At 45.7% G+C, this 23,561-nt stretch overlaps 1 protein-coding gene across 2 annotated transcripts in view; it reads left to right on the top strand.

Moving 5' to 3' along the window:
• The window catches only part of PRKCH (protein kinase C eta), a 113,512-nt gene that overhangs the window by 38,087 nt on the left and 51,864 nt on the right, over window positions 1-23,561 (top strand). Inside the window, exons 3-9 of one of the 2 annotated variants that reach the window (XM_030949160.1) lie at window positions 7,800-7,950; window positions 8,748-8,782; window positions 9,726-9,814; window positions 11,412-11,541; window positions 12,399-12,526; window positions 15,034-15,177; window positions 16,016-16,114. In XM_030949160.1, coding sequence (XP_030805020.1) covers window positions 7,800-7,950; window positions 8,748-8,782; window positions 9,726-9,814; window positions 11,412-11,541; window positions 12,399-12,526; window positions 15,034-15,177; window positions 16,016-16,114 — 776 coding nt within the window. Of the gene's footprint in view, window positions 1-7,799; window positions 7,951-8,747; window positions 8,783-9,725; window positions 9,815-11,411; window positions 11,542-12,398; window positions 12,527-15,033; window positions 15,178-15,940; window positions 16,115-23,561 lie in introns of both variants that reach the window. The other variant, XM_030949158.1, reaches the window with a different exon arrangement.

Genomic DNA, 23,561 nt, shown 5'->3' with positions numbered 1-23,561 from the left:
GAGTGGAAAGGTTTTTCCATTGACATTTTCAGCCTTGTGCAACATACTGTGGTGCCTTGCTTCAGAGCTGTCAACATCTGCAAGCAAATGTCTAAAACCAACTTTTCTTAGGGGGAAAAAAAAAACTTTTCCAAGAAAAATCATGTAATAACAAATATGGAAAAGCTGGTCTGTGCACGTCTGAAAACCTGTGAGGCAGTTGGGATTAAAACTCTATGCAAATAACCTGTATGGTGTTCATAACTGGTTGGGAGACTTGAAGAGGCAGAAAAATACTTGTTTTAGAGGTTCTCAAGCTGCCTTCTTCCTGCTCTCTCATGTTCTCACAGAAGTTATGCAAACAGATAAAAAGCAGCTTTTCCTCCCTCAGCCCCAGCTCTGGGCTGCACCCTTGGCTTTGCAGCCCTCTCCCCTCCTGAAGATGAGGGTGCTCCCAGCAGCCACACTCTGGTCACCCCAACTCTGCAGAGCTGTCCTACTCTCCCTGTGCTGCCACAGCCAAGTCCAAGAGGCTGAAGAAAACTGAGCCCCCCAAAAGTTGCTCTTCTGTCTTAGCTACTGGTACCACCAGAGCTTTGGCATCCTGGTGTAATTCTACAAATAAGCATGTGGTGGGGTTTTTGTCATGCTCACCAATATTGTTGTGTGAACCTCACTGATCCTGTTCTCACTGCTGCCACACTGAAACATCATCCTTCAGTCCTCAAATGCTGTTATCACTGAGAGCTGAAACGAATTTATGTTCTAGATCTGGCAAGAAAACAAGGAAGATGGATCTACCCTGCTTCAGCACTTGGACAAGAAACAGAGGTCTTGTCTCCAGTGCAGAGTTCTGTGTGATTTGTTGCAGGGATGATTACATGTTTGCATTTCCAAGATTGCTGATAGTGCTGTTTCATACTCCTGAGTGGGGAAAACTTTTTTTGGATTCAGAGCATCATTGTTCCTTCTCACTCTTTTAGACAATATTGACAGGTTGGCACCTCAAAAGATGAGCTGCCCTTAACATGGCTTTTCTATGAAGTCCTGGAAGTCAGCAGTCCTGCCAGCCCTCACTGGCTCTTTCTCTGATCTTCACACAAAACTTTATCCAGTTTCAGAGGGCAAAACAGCAGCTGGATCAAACATAGGTCCCTGTGTTTGATGTGCCACATGTTTGCTTTGCAAGGAGCCTCTCCTGGGGCTGGAACCAGAGTGCAGAGACTGGATTGTGGCAAAAGCAACAGAAGGATCCACTGCTGCTGAGGGAGAAACCCCATGTGGTCACTTCTTCATGGAGTTGGCTGTTTTCCACCTGTCTAATTTGTGTATCCAACTTAACTTTTGACAGGAACTGAAGGAAAACTTTGTAATTAAAAAATAGGCTTTCACTCTGCAGCATTAATGCTAGGGAAACAGAATAGGATGTTTAAATCCTTTTCCCTTTTCAGGGTCAGGCTGTCAGCTTCTTCAATGGTGTGTTTGTGTTTACAACATTTTAATTAGCAAAGCTTCCCATGGTTTTGACCATCCACAGGATTATGGTGATAAAACTCCTGTTTAAAATATGCAAAACCTTAGTAAGGGATTTTTGTCATAACTTACATGTTTTCCAGCCAGAAAAATAAACATATTGGTTTAGCCTCAGTTTATATTCAGGAGATGTGAGGAAGCCCACTGTTAGGTAAATATTGAGAGAACACCTACATACTGATGGCTGGAGGGTGTGAGGGGAGTGAATTCATTTACTTGATCTGATTTATGTATTCTTTTCCTAAAACACCCACTACTACTCACTGTTAGGGCATGAGCTAGATGAGCATTTAGCATGATCTGAGATTGTTGTTCAGTGCTGTGGTGCTTGCAAGAGGTGAGGGATCTCTTAATCTTCTATCTTGATTTCTATACTCCAGTAAGATCAGTGGTTGGTCTTTGCTCTGTGCTTGTGTGTCACTCAGTGCAAGGGGAGCTTGCCTGCAGTGCTCCTAGGGGAGGATAATGTGTATACTGCTCCTGGTACTAATAAAAAAAAGCTTAATTAAGTTTTTGCCTATTAACATTATTGATTTAAGGCTTTTACATTGTTTTTTTTAATATCTTTATTTCTTCCAAATTAAAATGCCATGGTGCCTATGGGAGGGTAGCACTAGGCACTGTCACGTGTGAGGAGGTACCTGGCTGACCTTTGCTGTGCTGGTGTTACAGCAGTGGTCAATAGCACCATGGTGAGATTTACTTCCAGCAGATGGGACCTGACTCAAACAGTTCCAAACATACCATTTCATCCTGGAACTCTTCCTCTTGTCTTCCTGCTGTAGTTATACCCCACTGTAAGGATTTACCTGACATAACCCCCTGGAATACAAACTGGGGTGGGGGGAAAGGAGGGATCTCTGCCCAGGAAGCTCAGGGGGCAGGTGGGGTGGGGATAGAGGCTGCTGGGTGGGTGAGGCTGTGCTGGTGCTTGCCTTTGTCCTCAGATGACTTGGTGGGTTATTTATTCTCCTCTCCCGCTGCATGTATAATTTCCAGTGCCATAAACACATGTTCAGTGTGAGTGCAGAGGAGGAAAGGGAAAGAGGCTTTTTAGTGTTGAACTTTATAGTTAAGCTTTGCAGATAGACAGGCACAGTGGATACCCCATAGTTACAGATGTCCCAGTTGAACCACGGATGTGGAAACTCCCTTCACTGAGCAATTACTTGTCTGCTTTTATAGCAGTATTTGGACATTTGAACTGTTCATGGTGGTTGTTGCTTTAGCAGAGGTTAGAGGCTTTTAAAAGTCTGGGTTTCTTTAATTGTCTAGAATGGCTTTGTTTTGTAAAACACTCTCTGTGTGCAGAAGGAAAATTTGTATCCTACAGGAAACTGGCCAGAATGCAAAACATGAGCTGGGAGAATGTCTCTGATGGCTTTATATCCTCTGACACCAAGGATGGGGAGGCATGAGGGGCTGCTGCATTGGCCATCCTGTCACAGAATCACAAACTGGTTTGAATTGAAAGAGACCTTAAAGATCACCTCATTCCAGCCCCATTCTATGGGCAGGGACACTTTGCACTAGGGCAGGCTGCTGCAAACCCCATCCAGCCTGGCCTGGAGCACTGCCAGGGATGGGGCACCCACAGCTTCTCTGGGCACCCTGTGCCAGGGCATCATCACCCTCACAGGGAAGAATTTCTTCTCAAGAACTCATCTAAATCTATTATCTTTCAGTTTGGATCTGTTTCCCCTTGTCTAGCACTACCTATCCTGGCAAACATTCTCTGTTCAGATTCCTGGTGGGCTGCCTTCAGGTACTGAGAGGCTGCATTAAGGTCACCCTAGAGCTGCCCCTTCTCCAGGCTGAGCAATCCCAATTCTCTCGGCCTTTCCATTAGCAGGCTCCAGTGCTGTGTTGGTGGATGATTTCTGCCCACAGCCTCTCACCCAGTGGCACTGGGACCTGCTGCACAGATGTGCTGGGTGTGAGCTGAGGAACTGCCATCCTGCTGGTTGGGAGGAAGGAGGTTTTGGTAGCCATATGTTTCACCATTTCAAAATCACTTGCAGCTTGTTGGAGGGCTGAACTTGCCAGCTCCATGGTGTGGTGTGTGGGATGCATGAGCACCCAAGCCCTGGAACAGAGGGATTTATTCTGTGGGATGTGGTTGTATATGTAGATCCACTGAATCATATGATGGATGGTCTCCTGCAGCTACACCTGGGCTCAAGGTATGGCTGAGGTTGTGCTGGGCTCTCCCTCTCCTTTTCACTTGAGCCAGCAGCAGAAAATGGGAAGAAAAGTGCCCAGAAGAGTTGATGGTATGTGGAAAGTAATCCAGGCCTTCCTGAAGCCTGCTTAGTAACACTCAGCTTTGTTATATTGTAAATTGAGGTGAACATAAGCATGGGTGTGAGGATCACCTGAAAGATGTGCAGTATCAGCAGAACACTAGCAGGGTCTGACAGCCAAGCAGTGGGAGAAAGTGTGAAATTTGAGGAGCATTTTAAATATGAGTTAGCTTTTAGTAAAGAAAAAACCCAACTTGTGGCACGTGCATTAATGGCAAGCAGGTCTGCAAGGTGGAGCTGTTATGCTGTGGGGTTTGGGTGTCTGGAGAATGGGGGATGGAAGCCAAGTACAGCTCTAGGGAGGAGGCTTCAGGCTGGCCCTGATGATCCACCAGTGCAGGCAGCATGGAGACTCCCTCTGTAGCCCAGGAAAAAGCAAGTGCCTGTAATTTTTTGGGTTTAGTGAACTGTTTCAAAATTGCCATCTGTCTGAAGCTGGGATGCAAACCACAGGGATGCACAGCAGTGTCCCATGGGTGGCTTTGCAGGCTGGCATCGACTGTCCCCTATTCCTGGTGCCAAGGATTGGTTTCCTCTTGCCATTTGTGGTCTGCACTGCATGGGAGAGCTCCAGGGAGGTGATTACCCCATGTTGTTTCTTGATGGGAACCATAAAAAAACCAGAAGCTGTAGGAGCTAAATTGGGAACATATTCTTTTAAACCCTGCTAAATGGGGGCTTAAAGGGCATTAGCTGTTGGGCTCCTAATGGAGCAGCTGGCATGGAGCAGGCTGGTAACTGGATTGCGCCTTTAGGTGATTTACTCAGGTGCTCACCACCCACTCAAACCCTGTGCTTCCCTTTCCATGCCTCAGAAGTTCTCCTCTGCATGCTGAACACCCATGCAGGACACTTTGCCAGTTGAGGTGTTTGACCCTGATCCAGGAAAAACACTTATGTGTTTACCTAAACCTAGATCAAAGTGATGATCTCTTCAATTTGAAGTTGGGCACATTCTGTAATACTATAAGGATTTTTGGTTTTTTATTCTCACATGAAGTTGCAGGAGGCTTAGGCTCAGCAAAGCAACTGTGTCTTCATCTTCCTTTTAGAGAACCTTTTGGTTGACCTCTTGAGGTTCTTCTTGGGCTTGTTTCCTATGGTAGATAACAAGGCAGCTGAACTTGTGCAATGATGGTTGAACGTTTGAAAGGAATGTTAAACCTCCACAAATCAGATCTCACTTCTTGAGATCAAAATGACATCTTGTGCGTGGGAAAGAGGCAAATTATCTCCCAGCTGCAGAGTTCCTCCAGCTTGCTGTCATGTGTTTCTGGTTGCCCACTGACAGAGGATGCTGAGCTAGATGGACCAATATTCTGATTCAGTCTGGTAATTCCTGTGGTCCCCTGAGTCCTGTTGACCTCAGAGGGGATTAAACACATGTTTAAGCACTTCCCTACAAAGGCAGGCTCTTCTGAGCCAGTCTGTGCCCAGCTGCTTGGAGCTCTGCACTGAAGAAAGCAAGTTTCTGTTAAATGCTTGGATCAACCTTACCACATCCTTTTTCTTGGTGTTTTGAAATGGGGAAATCCTAATTTGTAGCATGCACTTCCATTTAAAAAATAAATGCAAGCTGTCCTAAAGTCAAACCATGCTCTGTGTCACAGTGATGCCACTGGGTAGGAGGTTTCCATCAATGCCTCTGGAAGGGACATGTGCACAAATGGCTGGGAGAACTCAGCAGAAAACCCTTGGCTTTATGGCTGGCTTTGCTTCTAAACCTGTAGCAGGAGTACCAAGAGGAATACATCCTGTGGCTCACAGTACCTTGAAGTGGCTGGGCTCAATACTGACAGGATGGTTTCCCTTATCTCGACAAAGAGGACCAGGCAATATGCCTGTGATGTGGGATTCCTGCATTTCAGGCCTTGATCAGGTCGACAGCTTTTCCTCTATTTCCACTACCCCCCTCCCTCCAGTGGTTAATCAGCAAAGCCAGTTGAAAGCAGGGAATTGCTCTGCCCCCTTCTTGTGGCAAGATAAGTGGGAGGGTGACAGCTGTGTTTGGGTCCTGCTGCTAATCCACTGCTCTGGGAGTTCACAGACCTGTCCCTTCCTGTGGAATTATATCCATGCAGAGGGTTTGGCAGGAGCTGGCTTTGGTTTTGCATCCAGTCCACACTCAAAACAAGAGTCCTGAACACAAAACATTGTTGCACAGTCATCTGTGGCAGACTCTGGTGTGTTGTCCTCCCCCAAAAAATGCACTTGTTTTCAGAGCCTTTACTTTGCAAATTAACTAACTTGAAAACTGCAAATTTAATTTCTTTCTGCTGAGGCAAGTGTGCCCCAGATGAGGCTTTGATCTGGGAAGCTGAGCTGAGTCTGCCCAGGTCTGTGTGAGGATCCCAGAGACCAGCTGGCTGGGATATGCAGTTTGGACAGCTGCTGCCTAAATGGGAATGGCTCTCTTGATCTAGAGCTCAGTTCATGCCCTTTGAGAGACACTTGTTTTGTGTAAAATGAGCTTTGCTAGGAAATTGTTATGTGACTGAACTAAACTCAGTAAAAAGATTAGATTATATTGATAGATAATTAAATTGTGATATTAAATTGTGCCAGAGGAGTTTGGACTGGACATGAGCAAACATTTTTTTTAATGAGAGGTGATTCAGACATGGAAAAAGGCTTCATAGACAGGTGGTGAGTGCCCACAGCCTGTCATATTTAAGAAGTGTTTGAGTAATGCTATTAAAATATATAAACTTTTGGTCCATTCTGATGTTGTCAGACAGTTGGACTGGATGATTATTGTAAATCCCTTTTAACTGAAATAGTATACTCTGTTCTAAAATTAAATTACATTTTGGGACAATTCAGATCTGAATGCCAGCAGTTCCTAGATCCCTGCTTTCTAGAACTATCAAATATTACCTCACCTTTGGTAAATGAACCTTTTAAAGGAAGCTGTGTGGCACATATCAAACAACTAGCCATCATTGAGAAAGTAGCCTGGTTTTTTTTTACTGATGCAGGAAGTATTGGAAGTATGTAAAAATACTGCAAATAGTGATAAAGAAATGTAGCATGAGAATACCAAAGGTTGATGAACACTGTTCTCAAAGGAAGGCGCTACGTTCACTCAGCAAGTGTGGTGGTGGTCAGTTGGTTATGTGTAGTCTTGTTTTCAGGAGTTATTGCCCAAAAAGCTGAGAGTTATAACAACTCATTAGCCTTGAGCTTCTGGTTTATTTACGGTTTTTGAATTAATAGCTTACTGGCATGTCTCAACATGGGAGAGGAGTGAGGGGATGACAGGAAAAGGCAGATATTTCTAGATTAAAAAAATACTATTTTGAGCTAAAGGGGACATTGCAGTTAAGTTCTGTACCTGCTCCAGATGCCATCCTTGTTCTAGACCACAGTTCCTTGACTTCTAAACCAGGGATGTAATTGTGGCTTTTGAAAGCATTTTATCATAGAATCATAGAATGGTTTGTATTGGAAGGAACCTTAAATATCATCTAATTCCAAACCCCTGCCATCACCCCACCTTCCACTAGACCATGTTTCTCCAAGCCCCATCCATCCAGCCTGGAACATTTCCAGGGATGGGGCAGCCACAGCTCCTGTGGGCAACCTCTGTCAGGGCCTCACCTCCCTTGCATTCATTCATTTCTTCAAAACATCCAAGCTAAACCTGATGTATTTCAGTGTGAAGCCATTCCCCTTGTCCTGTCACTCCATGGCCTTGTCAAAAGTCCCTCTCCAGCTGTCTTGTAGCCCCCTTCAGGCACTGGAAGGAGCTCTAAGGTCTCTCCAGAGCCATCTCTTCTCCAGACTGAACAGTCCCAGCTCTTCCAGCCTGTCTTCACAGCAGAGGGGCTCCAGCCCTGCCATCATCTCCATGGCCACCTCTGGGTCCACATCCTCCTTAGGTTGGGGGCCCAAACTGAATGCTCTAGCAAAACCAGAAGCAAAAACTGTGTGTGATGACCTTAATGTTTTGTTGTCCTTTTTTCTCCTCCTCCCCCTGCACAGGGACCCTGCAGAGGGACCGGATCTTCAAGAACCTGACTCGGAAGCGGCAGCGGGCGATGCGCAGGCGCGTGCACCAGGTCAATGGGCACAAGTTCATGGCCACCTTCCTGAGACAGCCCACCTACTGCTCTCACTGCAGGGAGTTCATCTGGTAAGAACAGCCCAAACACCCTGGAACAGGGCTCCTCAGTCCTTTTTGTTCTGGGGACAAGGCATCCCCAGTCCTGAATGTCATTTAGGACTTTACCCAGGGCCTCTGATGTGATGCCCTTTGGCTGTCGGGTTTGGGAGGGCACATTTATGCTGCAGAGAGGCCAGAGGTGTGTGTATCTTGGATGCTGAAAGCAAACTAGGTTGATGTAGGGATGTGGCAGTGTCCCTCCCTTGTAACCACAGATTATTCCCCTTATTTCAAGGGAAAAAAAGTATGAAACAACCTGAAGACCCAACTCACTGGAGTGGAGCGTTGAGATTAGACTGAGGAAAAAACCAGTTGCTTGAAAGTTGAGAGAAAACTCCTGAGAACAGAAAAGCCATCAGAGAGGTGTGAAGTGATGCATGTGGAGGAGTAGGCAGACTAAGGAGAAAAACGTAGATATGCTTCAAAAGAACATGAAGTGGGAGAAATAATAATAGGGTGTGGGCTGCTGGGATCAGTGTAATATGTGTGGTGTGTGTTGTAATGAAGTGAGGTATCTGAGAAATGAGAGTGAGGGGGAATATTGGGGAATACAGGCATGTTGACAGCCTACCCTGTGAGCCATGCCTGTGCAGTGCTTTCCTGTGCTCTCACACCCCTGTGCTGGATTGCACCACTACTGCTGGGCAGCTCTGCCATGGGATTTATAATTTGGGATCCTCCTGCATTTTGGCTCTGCCCTCTGTAAACAATCTGCAAGATGACCATTCTTCTGCCATTGAATTGTGTCCATGTTTTCTCTTGGCCAGGGGCGTGTTTGGGAAGCAGGGATACCAGTGCCAAGGTAAGGTGCTCTGCTCCTGCGTGGTGTGTGTGTGTGGGATGTGCTGCTTTGGGAGTGCTTTCCCATGCTGCTGGGGCATCCTGCAGCTGTCAGCTGCTCTGGAGTCCCCACTCCTCTTCCTCCCCAGGCAACTAGACTGTGCTTTTGAGCCCCTGTCAGGTTTGCCCCTGACATTCCTGCAAACACCTGCACGTCTGGTTGCTGTTTCACCCTTTGCAGGTCCACTCAGTTGCTACATGCAACACCTAGCTGGGCTTGAGGTACCCAGGGTCCCTTCAGGACAGTGCTCAGCTGGTATTGGGACACAAAGTACCCTGCTGGAATGGCCACCCCCCTTTCTCTCCCTTCAACAAAGTAAAATTTGGGAGTTTGCACTTTGTGGGCTGGCAGAGCACTTCTGCCTGAATGCATGGTTTGGTTGACAGGGTGTGGAGATGTATGTGGTGCTTGTTTGCATTCAATTATTGTTCTGCCTTTCCCTTTATTTTGCTTTTCCCTTTTTCCCAGAACTGCCTGCTTCATGGTCATTCAGTATAGCCTAACACAGCCTGTTCCTGGGCAATATAATCGGGCACTGGTGTCCTGTGAAAGGAAGCTGCATGTAAACAAAATGGATATTGCTGTGTGAAACACTCTTCAGTGGATAATTATTTCAACAGCATTTTTTGAGTATTTTAGAAGCTACATAGTTGTTTTTGTGTCCATCACCCCTATTTGATATAGGCAACTGTTTTCTAGGCTGTGTCAATAATCCAGTGCAGAATTTTTGTTGCAGTAGATTGAAGATTCATCTCCAGATCTGTTGTAAATTCCAAGCCACCAGTTATTTTTCACATCTGTACTGTGTGCTGATGGTGCAGCTGAGCCTTAAGGAACCCAGCTGGTGGACTGATGTGTTCTGAGTCTTCCAAGGGCTCTTTTCAGTGTGCCTCTTTTATTTCAGTGTGCACCTGTGTTGTACACAAGCGCTGCCATCACCTCATTGTCACAGCTTGCACGTGCCAAAACAATGCTAGCAAGAACGATCTCAAGGTAAAGTCATGTTGGTTATTTTGGGTCATCAGACTTTGTCTGGGTTGCTGGGGCTGTCCTATAAGAGAATTTACTTCATGTTATCTTTATTAATGGGTTTAAAAGTGGGAAAGAGTGATGGGGACCTGCTTTACAGCCATGCAATGTCATCCTGTTCTTCTGTCTATGCTGTTAACTGTTTGGACTAGCACATGGTTTAAGAAGTCAGGATATCTTCACTGGAATACATCAATAAGTAGCAAATCCAGTGTTTTCCTTGGTAATTTTCCTGCATGATTAACTGTGGTGCAATCAAAATCTGGTGTCCAGTTCTTAATGTGGATTTCTCTGGCCAACCACTGGTCTTTGTTTTGCCTCTTTTTTCTTTTCTGATTGCCCGAAGGGCTCATTTAGTTGTTGCTCCACACCTTTGCTCTGTGAAATACATTGTAATAAAGAACCCTTGCATAATTTGTGTTTCTGAAGGTTTTCCTTCTTGCTGGTTTTGGCCATGTTGGATGGGAGTAACATCCCCACCTAACACTGCCCTGTCCATCTCGTGTCTCATTTCTGGAACTGGAAATGGTTCAATAACTGAGGAAAAATCAAATCAAATCTGTTTATTCATGAGGCAACTCTGTGTTTTGTGCCATGCAATTGCCTTTGTTATTTCTTGCCTCTAAACTGCTGAGCTGACTCCTTAAAATGACCCCTTGACAAGCCAGATGAAAATGAGTTAAGAAGCCTAAGGGTAGAATGCAAGTTAAATAGTGAATGTCCTCACCCCTCTCTTGGGATTATGAAGGTTTTATGACACATTTAAACTACTTTAAAAGAAGCCAGAAGTGAGGAGGCACCACTCACCTTGAACTTCTTGTTCCAGTCACACTCCTGACTTTTCTTTAATAGAGTTGTGGGTTCCGCCTCAGCTTTCCAGGATCTGCATGTTGAGAAACAAAGTCAAAAGTGATGAATATGCTAAATGGGGACTCCTTTCTTCAGCCATTGAAACATTTTTTAAAGGTGCCCTTGAGATCTGAATGATTTACAATTGGAAAAGAACAGGGTTAAAAAGGGGATTGAGTGCAAATGATAAATTGAAATGTGTGCCTGAAAGGCTGTTAGTTACAAGGAGGGCAAAAAGAGGAATGAGAATTTTAGGAGGAGCTGTGAAAGCAGTTCTGTATTAAAATTAATAAAATCAACAGTTTGACCTGAAGTTACATGTTTTTGCATGTAGTATGCCGGTCAATAATTTTGAAACTGTGTGATTAAAAAATGCTGTAACTCACACTGCAGTGGGATTGGTTTGTTTTGAGGTATTACAATTCTAGCTTGTCTTTAAGAATTCAAAATTGGCTAGAGAGCCCTTCTTTTAAAATCTGCTTTGCCAGGTAGCCTGGCCTGGTGGGCAAGGAAAGCAGGGCTGGCTCACAGCAGATGAGGCTGTTAATTCAGTATTCACTTGCTGTAAACCTCAGCGAGGTGATGGATTGGGACGTTTTTCTGACTTGAAATTATTTTCTTAGATTTGCACTCAAATGCCTGTATGCAAATGAACACCAGCTTATAAATATGTGTTTGAATTTTAAACGTGTTCTTCCCTTTGGTGCTTCAGGTGACTGAGCAGAGGTTTGGGATCAACATTCCTCATAAATTCGGCATCCACAACTACAAAGTCCCGACGTTCTGTGACCACTGCGGCTCCTTGCTCTGGGGGATCCTGCGACAGGGTCTGCAGTGTAAAAGTGAGCAGCTTCTCTATGTTGCCTCTTCACAAAATACATTTATTTTTAGACTCTTGATGCATTGTGTGGGCTTGATTTGTGCAACCTTCAGGAGAAAACTGAGTGATGAATATTTATCTTTGTAAGAGTTTGAAAAAAGGCTGATCTCCTTTTTCATCTCTTCCTGCCAGAAGGACTCTCCTTTGCACTTTGTTTCATTTGCATTATTAAAAGTATTCTGCTTCCTGCATTTGTATTTTCCCTTTACCTGAAGGTTTTTCATCAGTTAATGAGTTAAGGCAGTGAAAAGGCATCTGAGGGGAAAAAAAGGTCATTGCTTTAGGCTGACTACCCTGCCTATTAATTGATGACTAAGCATGTTCTGGTGTTAAGTTTTTGTTTCAGTGATCCAGACTGTAAAATCCTTGCCTTCATCTCCCACAAGAGGGGGTGTGTGTGCCCATGAGTTAGAGCTAGAACGATTTTTGTTTCCCACTGAACACTGTCTTTAAAATTAGAGACAGGAAAATGCAGGGGACGCTTGTTGTGAATTCTGTGGCCTTCTAATATTAATTGTACTTACGGACATAGCTGCAATGGTAGTTATGCACCTCAAAAACATGTGCTTATGAAAAGCTTTAGGCAATAATGGCATCCTGCTTGGAGAGTTCCTGGTTTTCAGGAGTTTATTCTCTTACAAGAACCCTAATTGTGCTTCTACTTAAATCAGTGGCAAAAATCCCTCTAGTTTAAAGATGCAGGGTAGGCCCAGATGGGTGTATTTCCTGAAGCAGAATTAGTAAATTGTTTCTCAGCAGTAAACCCCTCCAAGTTATTTTAATTGTTCCTTTGCTTTTACTTTCCATTGCCCCTGTCAGTCTGTAAAATGAACGTCCACATCCGATGCCAAGCAAACGTTGCTCCAAACTGTGGGGTGAACTCAGCAGAGCTTGCCAAAACCTTGGCCTGCATGGGTCTGCAGCCAGGAAGCATTTCCCCAAATTCTGTGAGTATTGCTTTTTTTCCTTCTTTATAAAGAGCATTTACAACGGAGTGTTTCTATGGGTGTAGGAGGGGGCAGAGGCTTCCCATAGGACATGTAATGCCTGGTGGGGGACTGCAGGAGCAGGTCTGTGGCTTGTGGCAAAGGCCTTACCTGGAAAATGGATGTCTGACATCCAGGTTTTCATTTTTAGGTGTTGCTTTGCGATGTGCTTATGTTTCACAGTGCTGTGACTCCTCAACACTCTTTCATCTGCTTATCACAAATGAGAGCACAATTAGACCCCCTAATTAGTGATCAATATGATTCATGCCATGCATTTTTTTTTTTACTGCAAGTACAAATGCTATCCACATGCATGGCTTGTGATAGAGCAAAAGAGCTCAAGAAGAAGCCTAGTTCTCTTCCCAGCTTTGTTACTTCTTCTGTGTGATTTTGGGGAAACCATTTCACTCTTCACTACATCCCTGGCCAAAAATCTGTGGTGCCTGTCAATACAACAACAACAAAAAAATTAAAACCCAAACCATAATTTCCAGATGTGGTAAATCTTTGGATACAATTGGCCAGCTATGCTGATCAACCACATCAGGCTGTATCAGCCTAGCAGACTCATTAGGCTGTGCTGCCCCTTTTGATTTCAGTTGGGTTGTAGCAAACTCTTATCTTTGCTCTTCCCCCTGTAGCAGTTTGGGGGACAGTTATCGTGGGAGTTACAGGGAAATCCCATCCTCCCTTCTCCATTCTGCAAAAATCAGCTCTTATTAACACTTGGTTGCATCATCTGCACATCAAAAGGAGATGAAAACAACAACAACAACAAAATCTGTGCTTGGTGTTTAATGATCTCTTCTTGTTATTCATCACATAAAGGATCTAGGAAAATGCTAAGACTGTGCTGTAAGGACAGCCCTGAATGGCTTTAAGCTGAATGGCGGTGGGTTTAGATAATACATTAGGAAGAAATTCTTTACTGTGAGCCTGGTCAGGCCCTGCCACTGGTTGCCCAGAGAAGCTGTGGTTGCCCAATCCCTGAAAGTGTTCAAGATCGGGTTGGATGGGGTTTTGAGCAACCTGGTCTGGTGGAAGATTGTCCCTGCCCATGGCAGGGATTTGGAACTAAATGATCTTGAAGGTCCCTTCCAACACAAACCTCTCTGTGTTTCTGTGACTGGTCTTGGTTCTTTGCCCATGGTGATGAGTCTCCTGTGCAGAAAGAACTTTGCTATACACGAAAGTAGTCACAAGATGGAGCTCACGAAGTCCCTGTGACATTCTTCAGACCAATAAACTGAACAGAAGTGTTCGTTTGTGTGCACATGCCTGGAGAGCTGTGAGCAGAGGGCACTGGAGGTTGGCTTGATCTTTCTGTACTCCAAAATTAAGAGCTCTAGAAATGTGAGCTGATACTGGTACAACTCCTGAATATGCAGCACCTCACTGCTGGCATGGGAATGAACAGCTTTCCACCAAATTTGGAGTGGTGGAGCAAGCCAGCGGCCCAAATATGGAAAAGAGACGTGTTTTGAAGTTGGGGTCCCACTGAGCTGGGCTTTGAGTAAGAGTCTTAAAATCAAGTAGAAACATAAGAAATTCAGATGAGATCTGCTAGGGTTCTAAATCTCCCCAACCTTTTGCCTATTGCAGAAATGATGCAGTCCTCCTTACTTTGCTGGTAGATAGAAGATTTGGATTTCCCCACTCATTCTTTTCATTTTTTTGTGGGGAGTAAGGATGGAGAGAGTCAACCTTGCCTCTTGACTCTTGGGGATGGTCCTGTGCAGGGCCTGGAGCTGGGCTTGATGGTCTGTGATGGTGTTCACAGGGGTTTTCAGATTGGGGAAGAGACACAGATCTGGCTCTATGTTTCAGAAAGCTTGATTTATTATTTTATGATATATATAACATTAAAACTATACTAAAAGAATAGAAGAAAAGGTTTCATCAGAAGGTTAGCTAAGAATAGAATAGCAGAGAATGATAACAAAGGTTTGTGGCTTGGGCTCTGTGTCCGAGCCAGCTGACTGATTGGCCATGAATTACAAACAAACCAACATGAACCAATCACAGATGCACCTGTTGCATTCCACAGCAGCAGATAACCATTGTTTACATTTTGTTCCTGAGGCCTCTCAGCTTCTCAGGAGGGAAAATCCTAAAGAAAGGATTTTCCATAAAAGATGTCTGCGACAATGGTCCTTGTGGGTCCCTTCCAAACTCAGCATATTCCGTGATTATCTGGGCTGTGCTGGGCAGTGGGTTTACAACCCAAAATGCCCATGTCAGGAGCTGGTGTTGAGATGTCAGCACAGCCCTGAGCAGTGCTGAGTTTGGCTGGTCACATGTGGCAGCTGTGTGATTCTACTAATACAACTTTCTGCCTCTGCAGCCATAAAGTGCCCCTGGAAAGGCCCCAAATGCCCTGGTTGGTGGATTGCCTACCTGTGAGCACTTCTGAAGCAGAAGTACAATTCCTCTGCAGGCTGACACTTCTTTGCTTTCTTCCACAGAAACTGGTTTCCAGATCTACATTGAAACATCAGGGAAAAGGCAGCCTGAAGGATGGCAACACCATTACTGAAACCTCAGCAAGTAAACTCGGGATCAAAGACTTAACCTTCCTTCGTGTGTTGGGAAAGGGGAGCTTTGGAAAGGTGAGAGTTATTCCTGGCTATTTTGTGAGAAACCACATTCCTTATTTAAGAAGCCCCAAGGCAGCTGAAGTGATTTCATAACATGGTACACAGGCTGTCCAGTGGTACTCCAGAGCAAGTTCTAAGTGGTACTTGCTTTGTGCAACAAAGTTGGTTACAGAGAGCAGGGAGAAAAGAGAAGAAAAAGAAAGCTGACAGCAAAGTGAAGAACTGGATATCACAAAAAAGAAGTTAGCACCTGAAGGAACAGCTGCATGCCAGGGCCTATACCAGGAGCTGCAAGTGTGTGTTAACACCCATTTGGGCAGCATTTCTTGGAGCATGTAAAGACTTTTCCTTTAAAGGTAACAAGACAGTGGTTTTAAATGTGGTGAGATGGTGGTTTTGTTTCTCTGCTTTGCCAAGAAGATGATGTGAAAGAGTGTGTGAAAGAGTGTGTTTGAGTTTTATAACTGAGGAGGGAGGTAGAATGAAAGGCCCTGCTCAGGCAGTTTGTGCTGGCACAGTGGGTGACCTTCAACCAGGCAGCCCTGTGCCAGACAGGAGCAGCATGTGGGCATGTCTGTCCAGAGCAGCCTGCTGCAGGCAGTGGTGTGTGTCATTGATTGTACACTGATGCCCATGCTGACAGGCTGACTCACTTTGGTCCACAAGCCTGGTTGTGAGATGAGTGACATTTCCAGCCCGGGAAGGTGTGAGAAGTTCTGTGCTGCTCAGAGACAGAGGGCTCAGCCCTTGCCATTAACCCTTGCTTTTGGTTTAGGTGATGCTTGCCAAGATAAAAGAGAGTGGGGAGCTGTATGCAGTGAAGGTGCTGAAGAAGGATGTCATTCTCCAGGATGACGATGTTGAGTGCACCATGACCGAGAAACGCATCCTCTCCTTATCCAGGAACCACCCCTTCCTCACCAAGCTCTACTGCTGCTTCCAGACTCCTGTAAGTACAGCCCAGGCAGTGGCCAGCCTTCCTCCTGGCACTGGCTGCCATGAGGAACCTTGCTGTGGATTTGGCCCCTGGCCTGTTATCAATGTCCACCTCAGACACAGGAGAAACCTCTCTGCTCGAGGATGTGTGGCAATGTTCCTCACTCGGGGTCACCAAATGTAGAAATTGCAGGCAAGCCTGTCATGGGAAGAGATGAGAATCTTGACCCCATGTTTCAGAAGGCTGATTTATTGTTTTATGATATATATTATATTAAAAGAAAATGATATACTAAAAACTATACTAAAGAAATAGAAAGGATTTCATCAGAAAGCTAGAAAGGAAAGGAATGGAATGATAATAAAATCTTGTGACTGACCAGAGAGTCTGAGGCAGCTGGACTGTGATTGGCCATTAATTAAAAACAACCACGAGACCAATCAAAGATGCACTGTGGCATTCCACAGCAGCAGATAATTATTGTTTACATTTTGTTTCTGAGGCCTCTCAGCTTCTCAGGAGAAAAATCATAGCAAAAGGATTTTTCATAAAATATATCCGTGAGAAGTATGAACAGAGCACTGTGCTATATTGCATCTCTGACATCTGCTGGGCATTTGGCAAATAAAATCCTGGCCTTTTCTGAGCTCCCTGACAAACTGGTAAGGCACAAAGACTTCCTTTGTGTCTTCCCTAGAAACATCTTCGTGCCATTGAACATTTCCAAGTGCAAATGTCTACACCTGCAGTGTCCTCTGGTTGCTCTGGCATCTCAGGCTCTGCTCTGTTGCTGCCTGAATTTTTAACAAGGCTGTATTTGCATTGAGTTTTCTGCAAACTTTAAGATTTGCACTTGGAACTGGAGGTAGCCTCTGGTGTCTGCCAGCCTTTGTAGACTGCTCAGAACTGAACAAAAGATCCTTTTGGGGTTACTGGAAAGGGTCTGCCTGACAGGGGTGGACACTCAGTCAGATCCATGTATGGTTGGTATTTCTTCTTGTGTAGGGCAGACAGATGGCAGCATTGCTGTCCCTTGTGCCCCGTGTACCTAAGTGGAGGACAGGACATGGGCTGAGTGCCTGGCTGGGAGCCTCATCTGGTGTGTGCTGGTGCTGGGAGCCTCTTGCTGGTGTGGGTGGTGGAGGGAGGAGTGGCTGAGATGGAGGCAGTGGCCACAGCCATGTATGGCAAGGTGAATTTGGGAATCCCTCAGCTAAGCTGTTATTAGGACCAAGGCATTTTCTGCAGTGTAGCTCTTCAAAACTGCCTGGGCTCCTTTCCAGTTGCATTTTGTTCTTTGCTAAAGGGCAGTGGAGCTTGTTTTCCTCTTACAAGAGGTAGGAGAAACTTGTCCTTTTTATTGCAGCTTTGCTCCTCCTACATAAACCCAAAATACCTTAAAAAAACCAAAAAAAGAGCAGACAAATGTATTCAGCCACCCACCCATTTCTCTTTTCACTGGGGTGATGCAACAGCCAGCTATGGCAGTGAAGAAATGCGCTCATTTGGGGGGGAGCCTTTGGGTAGACTCATCTAATAGAAATGAGTGGTTTGTGCTGGGTTTTATTTAATGCACAGCTCACATGGTTCACAGAGCAGCTGTGCTGTATAGCAGAAATGAAACTTAAAGCTCACTGTTGTCACTAGTAACCAAAGAAACTTTTATTTCGTGATATTTCAACTTGTAAGGGTTTTCCTGAAGTATCAGAAATGTCCATTATTGATGTGTTCTGTGTCAAATGTGGACTTTGCCACTCACTGCTATGGCCTTTGCTATGGCTTTGCTTACTGAATTTGCATGTGGATGTGAGAACAGCAAGTGTACTCCTTGGCTGTGTAGAGTGCTTCTTATGAACTCAGGGAGGATTCAAGGTCACTGTGTGAGCAACTGTTTGTCACGTTCAACAAAACTGAACACAGTCTGCTGTGGGTGCAGGCAAGCTCTTCTGGGCTGCTGAAGTAATTGCAGAGTCTTTTGCAAAGAGGAAGAAAAGGGGAGAACTCATCTTGTTTAGACTAGCAAATTGAAAGCAGAAAGAGGATGTGATTGATGTCTGCAGATGTCAAGCACTGAGGAGGGAAACAAAGCTGTCAAGATGCTGGTTAAGATTAAATGAGTCTAGACTGGCCATGGGTACAGTTAGACTGGAAATTAAAAGGAGGCTGCTAAACAGTAGAGCAGCCTGGAACAGGAGTTTCTGGACCAGCTTGTCATCAGAGGAGCAGTGGGAAGAACCCCTCAGCCCTTGGTGCTCTGAGCACAGAGCTGGTCAGTCCTTGAAATGGTGACAAAGGAGTGGTGCTTGTGTAGCAGGACCCTGCTATTTCCAGTCTTTCCTGGGTTCCTCTTTCACTTGAATCCCACTTCCCCTCTGATGATGAAGAACACAAAAAAGGGAAGCACTTTTTACAAAAAAAAAATGCAGATTTCAAATTGAGCTGGTTCGTGATGTCTTTTGCCCATGGTCTGCACTCAGTGACACCAACTTCAGTCCAGAATAACCAGGTTTAAATTGCTTATAAAAGCACAATTAAACCCCTTTGCTATAGCAGAGAAATTATTGCAACAACAGGGATATTCACTGGTCACAGTCTTTCCAGGAAGGCTTAACCAGGCTGATACAGACTTGGGGTTTATTGTTTGTATGGCATGGGGATATCCCCTCCATTAACAAGACCTTGGCAGAAAAAGATATCTATCTATATAAACCATTATAAATATAAAAAGAATAACCACTTATTCAAAATGTCATCCTGCAGCCATATTTAAAAATTTATGGATTTAGGAGCATGGTAGCACAAATACTCAGTTTGCAATTACATGGAAACCATGCCACATGTATCACAGTTACAGCCCAGACACTTAAAATGTGGTATTAATGGTTAATAAAAAAGCCCCCACAACTCCAGTCTGCCATGGAGATCCTGGTTACATAATGACCCCCAGGGCCTGCCTTTGGGAATTTTTCAAGAACTAGCCACTTTGAGGCCTCTTACCATTTGTCAAGGCCAAGTCAAAGCCTGATCCCATAAGATCAGGACAAGCTGGGACTGACTGGCAGAGGAGTAGCCCAGCTGGGAGGCAGACAAGGCTGATGGTAGGTGCCAGGTTCAGTCTGAGCCAGCTCTGCAGCCCCATGGAATGTGAGCTAAATTATGGACCAGGCTGCTTCAGGAACTTGGAAGAGTCATTGTCCCATTCTGCCTGGCACTGGTGAGGCTGCACCTGACACAGGGGTGTCCAGTTACAGCCTCTCCCATCCCAGTTTAAAGGAAATCATGGAAACTCCAAAGGAAGGCTCTTGGAAGCACCTGAGATGCTGCTGCAGTCTGAGGACAGAGCACTCACAGGATCTGAGAATTTGGCTGGATCCAGAGCATTTGAATTCTGTTTCTTTTACAATATCCCAGCCAAAGCAGCAAACTCTTCCCCTGGCTTAAGCAGCCTGGGGGTGACTTAATCAGCCTGGGACATGTGTGCAGCACAGTGTGATATCTTGTGGTGCCAGGAATGCAGCATTATTCCAGGGGTGCCCCATCCCTGGAAGTGTCCAAGGCCAGGCTGGATGAAGCTCTGAGCAACCTGATCTAGTGAAAGATGTCCCTGTACAGGAGAGGAGGGTTGTAATTAGATAATCTTTAACATCCCTTCCAACCCAAACCATTCTGTGATTCCATGATTAGCTGAGCAGGCACAAGTACCTGAAACAGCAATGCATTACCTGAGCTCATCTATACTACTGCTTCTTCTTGCCTATTTTAGAGCTGGCTGAGGCTTTTCTGAGCTTACATTAGCCACTGATGGTTTTCAGAAAGGTTTTCTGTTCTCTTGTGTAGCCTCTGTGCTCAGTGTGAATCTGCCTCAGTCTCAGCTGCTGCTTCAGTGATGCCCTCCAGCAAGGGCAGCTTTATTTGCCTAGGGTGGACTCCAGGCAGCCTCCTCGCTCCATCAGGGCTGAATCCTGCAGCCACTAGGTGGTAGGAGCTGCAAGGGCTGTCCCTGCCTGCTGTGGGTCACAGTTTTCAGACCATAAAGATGAAATATCAGCAGCTCAGCAGGCTGGCAGAGGCTGGATGTAGCCATCTGTGTGCCCAGCACTGGGCTGGGCAGTTTTGGACTTGCACCTCTGGATTCCTTTCCTGTGAAAGGCAAGGAAGGAGTCCAGATGCTCCATTGCAGGGGGGAAGTTTAAATCCTGCTTCAGCTGCATCTGTGGGAGGTCTTTCCTGCTCACCACCTCTCTGGTTTTTTAATTTTTTTTTTTAATTGAAGGCCTTGCCCTGGGAGCTTTCCACCTTGCCTAAGCCATTTACCTCTGCTTTTTCTAGGGCCTTAGAATAATTCTTTAGTGCCAGAGAGGATTATGCTTCTGCTCCAGTAATCTGTGAGTTGCTGACAGGTGCTGGGACCTGTGGATAATCGTGGATCCTTGATTGGGGGTGACAAACACCAAAAAGTGTTTGTTTCCATTTACCTGAGCCTGGTGTCATCCAACACCTCAACAATACTGTCCTAGGAGGGGTGAAAGAGGCTATAGGTATAAATAGCTAAGTCAGTAATATAATCCTGGGGAATGTGAATCCTGGAATGTTTTAATTAAAATCTGTTTGCAGTAAGCAGGTCCTGTGTTCTTTGGGGTTTAGGAGCCATCCTTCCTGCACAGGTGGTTTGCTTTTAAATCCTTTTGTCTCCACTCATATGCATGAGAATGTAGAGGGCTGGGGGAGATCAGCTTCCCATGCCGATAGTTTTGAATAGCTTCTGGTTTTAGGTTTATTGCCCTTATCCCTTTTCTCATGACCAAAGGGTCGTTCCAGGGGACTGTCCCCCAGGCAATGCTGTTCCCGGCACTGTCCCTGTCAGCCAGCCTGATCATTATATGGATTTGCTTTCCCTTTGGCTCTGCTGACAGTTGCTGAGGCTCAGAGCCTGCCCCTGTTGTTCCAAAAATAGTGAGACAGGAGCACTTGGCAGCAGGCTGTGATTTTCTATAACGAGTGTCCTTCAAGATAATGATGAGCAGGGGTGCTCTTCAAGCCAGGCAGGAGTGGCCTGGAACTCCAGGACAGCACAATCGTGGAACTGCTCCCGTTTTACGAGGGCAGCTGCTGTTTGGCACCCAGCTTTTTGTCCCCATTTCTGGCCGAGGGCTCATGTTGTGCTCTCAGCATGGGAGGGAAAGGCTTCTCCACATCTCTACTGGCTCTTGGGGCACTCAGGCAGTCCTGCCAGGGTCAGTGTGGTCATCTTGTCAAGGGTTTAGAGATATGAGCCTGTGTTTCACCTCCTAGAAGTGCTAGAGATGACCTGGAGCCTTCAACAGGAGCATCATTTTCAAGTGAGGGCCCACAAGCCAAAGTGCTGGGACTGAGAGGTGGCAGCTCACCCACCCCGTGCCCCCAGGTGCCACAAGGGAGGTCTAAGTGCCCTTGTATCTCCAGGGGAGTCCTCAGTCGTGGTCCCCCGAGGGGATCTCCAGCATCAGCCTGGTTGTCCACCTGCCACTCCAGTGTCACCAGATGGGCAGAGCCCAGTGTGGTGGAGGTGAGGGAGGCTGGAGAGGCAGTGACAGCCTTCCTGGGGCTCTGGGAGATGAACAAGTGCCCTGACACAGACTTTGGAGTGTGCTGGTGGGCGTTCAGGAAGCAGTGAGGCCTCTTTGATGTTCTCTTTGGAAGGCACTGGGAGGGAGCCCTTTGGGAGCAGAGAGGATGGCTTTGATGCACTCCCAGGCTCTGAGCCCCCAGCATTCCCTCTGTGGCATGTTGTGGAGGCACAACTCCATGTGTGCATTCACATGACAGCCAAATGCACATCTTGGATGCTTTTCTGCAGGCATTGAGACTTTTTCTCTTGTTCTTGAGAGTTGGCACCTGTGTTAGCCCCAAGATACTCTGCTGGAAGGCTCTGCAAGTCAGGCTGGAAGGAGCTGCAGTTGTTCTTTACCTGGGGTGGCAGGTTGGTTTTTGGGGGGTTCTTGGACAGGGAGGTAAAGGGGAATTTCCTCTCTCCCTTCACTCCCCAGTGCAGATCCTGCAGCTGTGTGCTGTGTGCCCTTGTATTGGCTTTGTGACCACAGCAGGGACAGCCAGTTTCTGCTTTCCTCTGGTTCCTGTCTGGCACAGAATAAAGGCAGGCTGGTTGAAAGTGCATCTTCCTGTGGTTTGACAGTGTCCACATCACCAAAACCCCCTGATGTGTGTGCTGGCACGTTGGTTCCAGCTGTCAGTGAACCTGACGTGCAAGGCCTGTGCAGCCCACTCGGAAAACCTCTGCTTTTTCTGCCATCTGCACTGCCACCTTGCAGTGGTCACTTTGCTGCAGGAACATTTGAGGCCAGGGGTTTTTTTGCAGGCAGGAGGTGAAACAAGATCAGACTGACATTTCTGACTCTAATCTGTGAACTTTGCTGGATGTCCATGCTCGGGGTGCGCACTGAGGCAGTGAGAGCTGAGCTGAAAACATGAGCTGCAGGGTTGGAAGGGTCAGCTGCCATCATCCTGTCATAGTCCCCAGTGTAACTTTCTGACCCTAGATGGTTGAGGGACTTTGGATATTTGCATTTTCATGAAGCTGATATAAATGCCTGTCTTCATCTGCAGTGGCTTAGGGGAGAGACTGTAGCTTGGACAAATCATCAAGCTCACTGCAAGGGTAGGCAAGTGTGTTGCCTATGGTTAGCCACAGTATGAGAAACTAATGTTTTTTGTCCTTAAAATCAAGAAAGTTGTGGCATAAAAAGAGATCAAAATGGAAGCAGCTCTTAAGCAGCCCTGAGCAAGCAGGTGCCAGTCAGTATTGAGGAGGAAAGGGAAGAAAAAATCAAAAGCAATCTAAGCTCAGAGAAGAGGTCAGTAACTGAGGTGTGAGCTGGTGGTGCTTTAGGTTTCAGTCTCTTAGAATCTGTGTTGCTTTCCAGGTGATATTTAAGGTGAGAAGGTGATTCACAAATCCTCACACCAAGCTGTTTCCAAGTGGCTTTTGGGTAGTTTTGGCACTCTTAATTTTTGTGAAGACCTTTGGCTGAGCTTGTAGAGGTCTCTAGCCTTCCCTAGCGCTGCCTGAGCCAGCAGATATTGCAGAGCTCAGGATTTTGTAAAATGGGAAGAACTGTTGCAGGTTGGTCACTCTGAACTGAAAACACCAATTTCAGTATCCTTTTTGAGCTGAGGGTTGTAAAAAAAGCATGGCATTTACAGGGCTGTTCTCTCCTGAGACACCAAGATGCCAGCAGCCAGCTGAGGGGTGCAGATGACCTATAAATCTTTAATTAACAGGTAATATCTATAGTGTCATATACTCTAGTCAATTTATTCCCCTCTAAATTCAGTCAGTCCTTTGATTTTTTTTTTAAATCTTTCAGGTGGGAAGGAGTATTTGTGGAGTTTTCTTTACCATTTTAAAAGGTCTGGGAAGGAAGATTTTGTGTTGCTTCTTCTTTCAATTTATTTTGTATCC

The sequence above is a fragment of the Camarhynchus parvulus genome, chromosome 5 (genome assembly GCF_901933205.1).
Source record: "Camarhynchus parvulus chromosome 5, STF_HiC, whole genome shotgun sequence".
NCBI classification, from domain to species: domain Eukaryota; kingdom Metazoa; phylum Chordata; class Aves; order Passeriformes; family Thraupidae; genus Camarhynchus; species Camarhynchus parvulus.
This window is presented reverse-complemented; position numbering and strand designations above follow the sequence as displayed.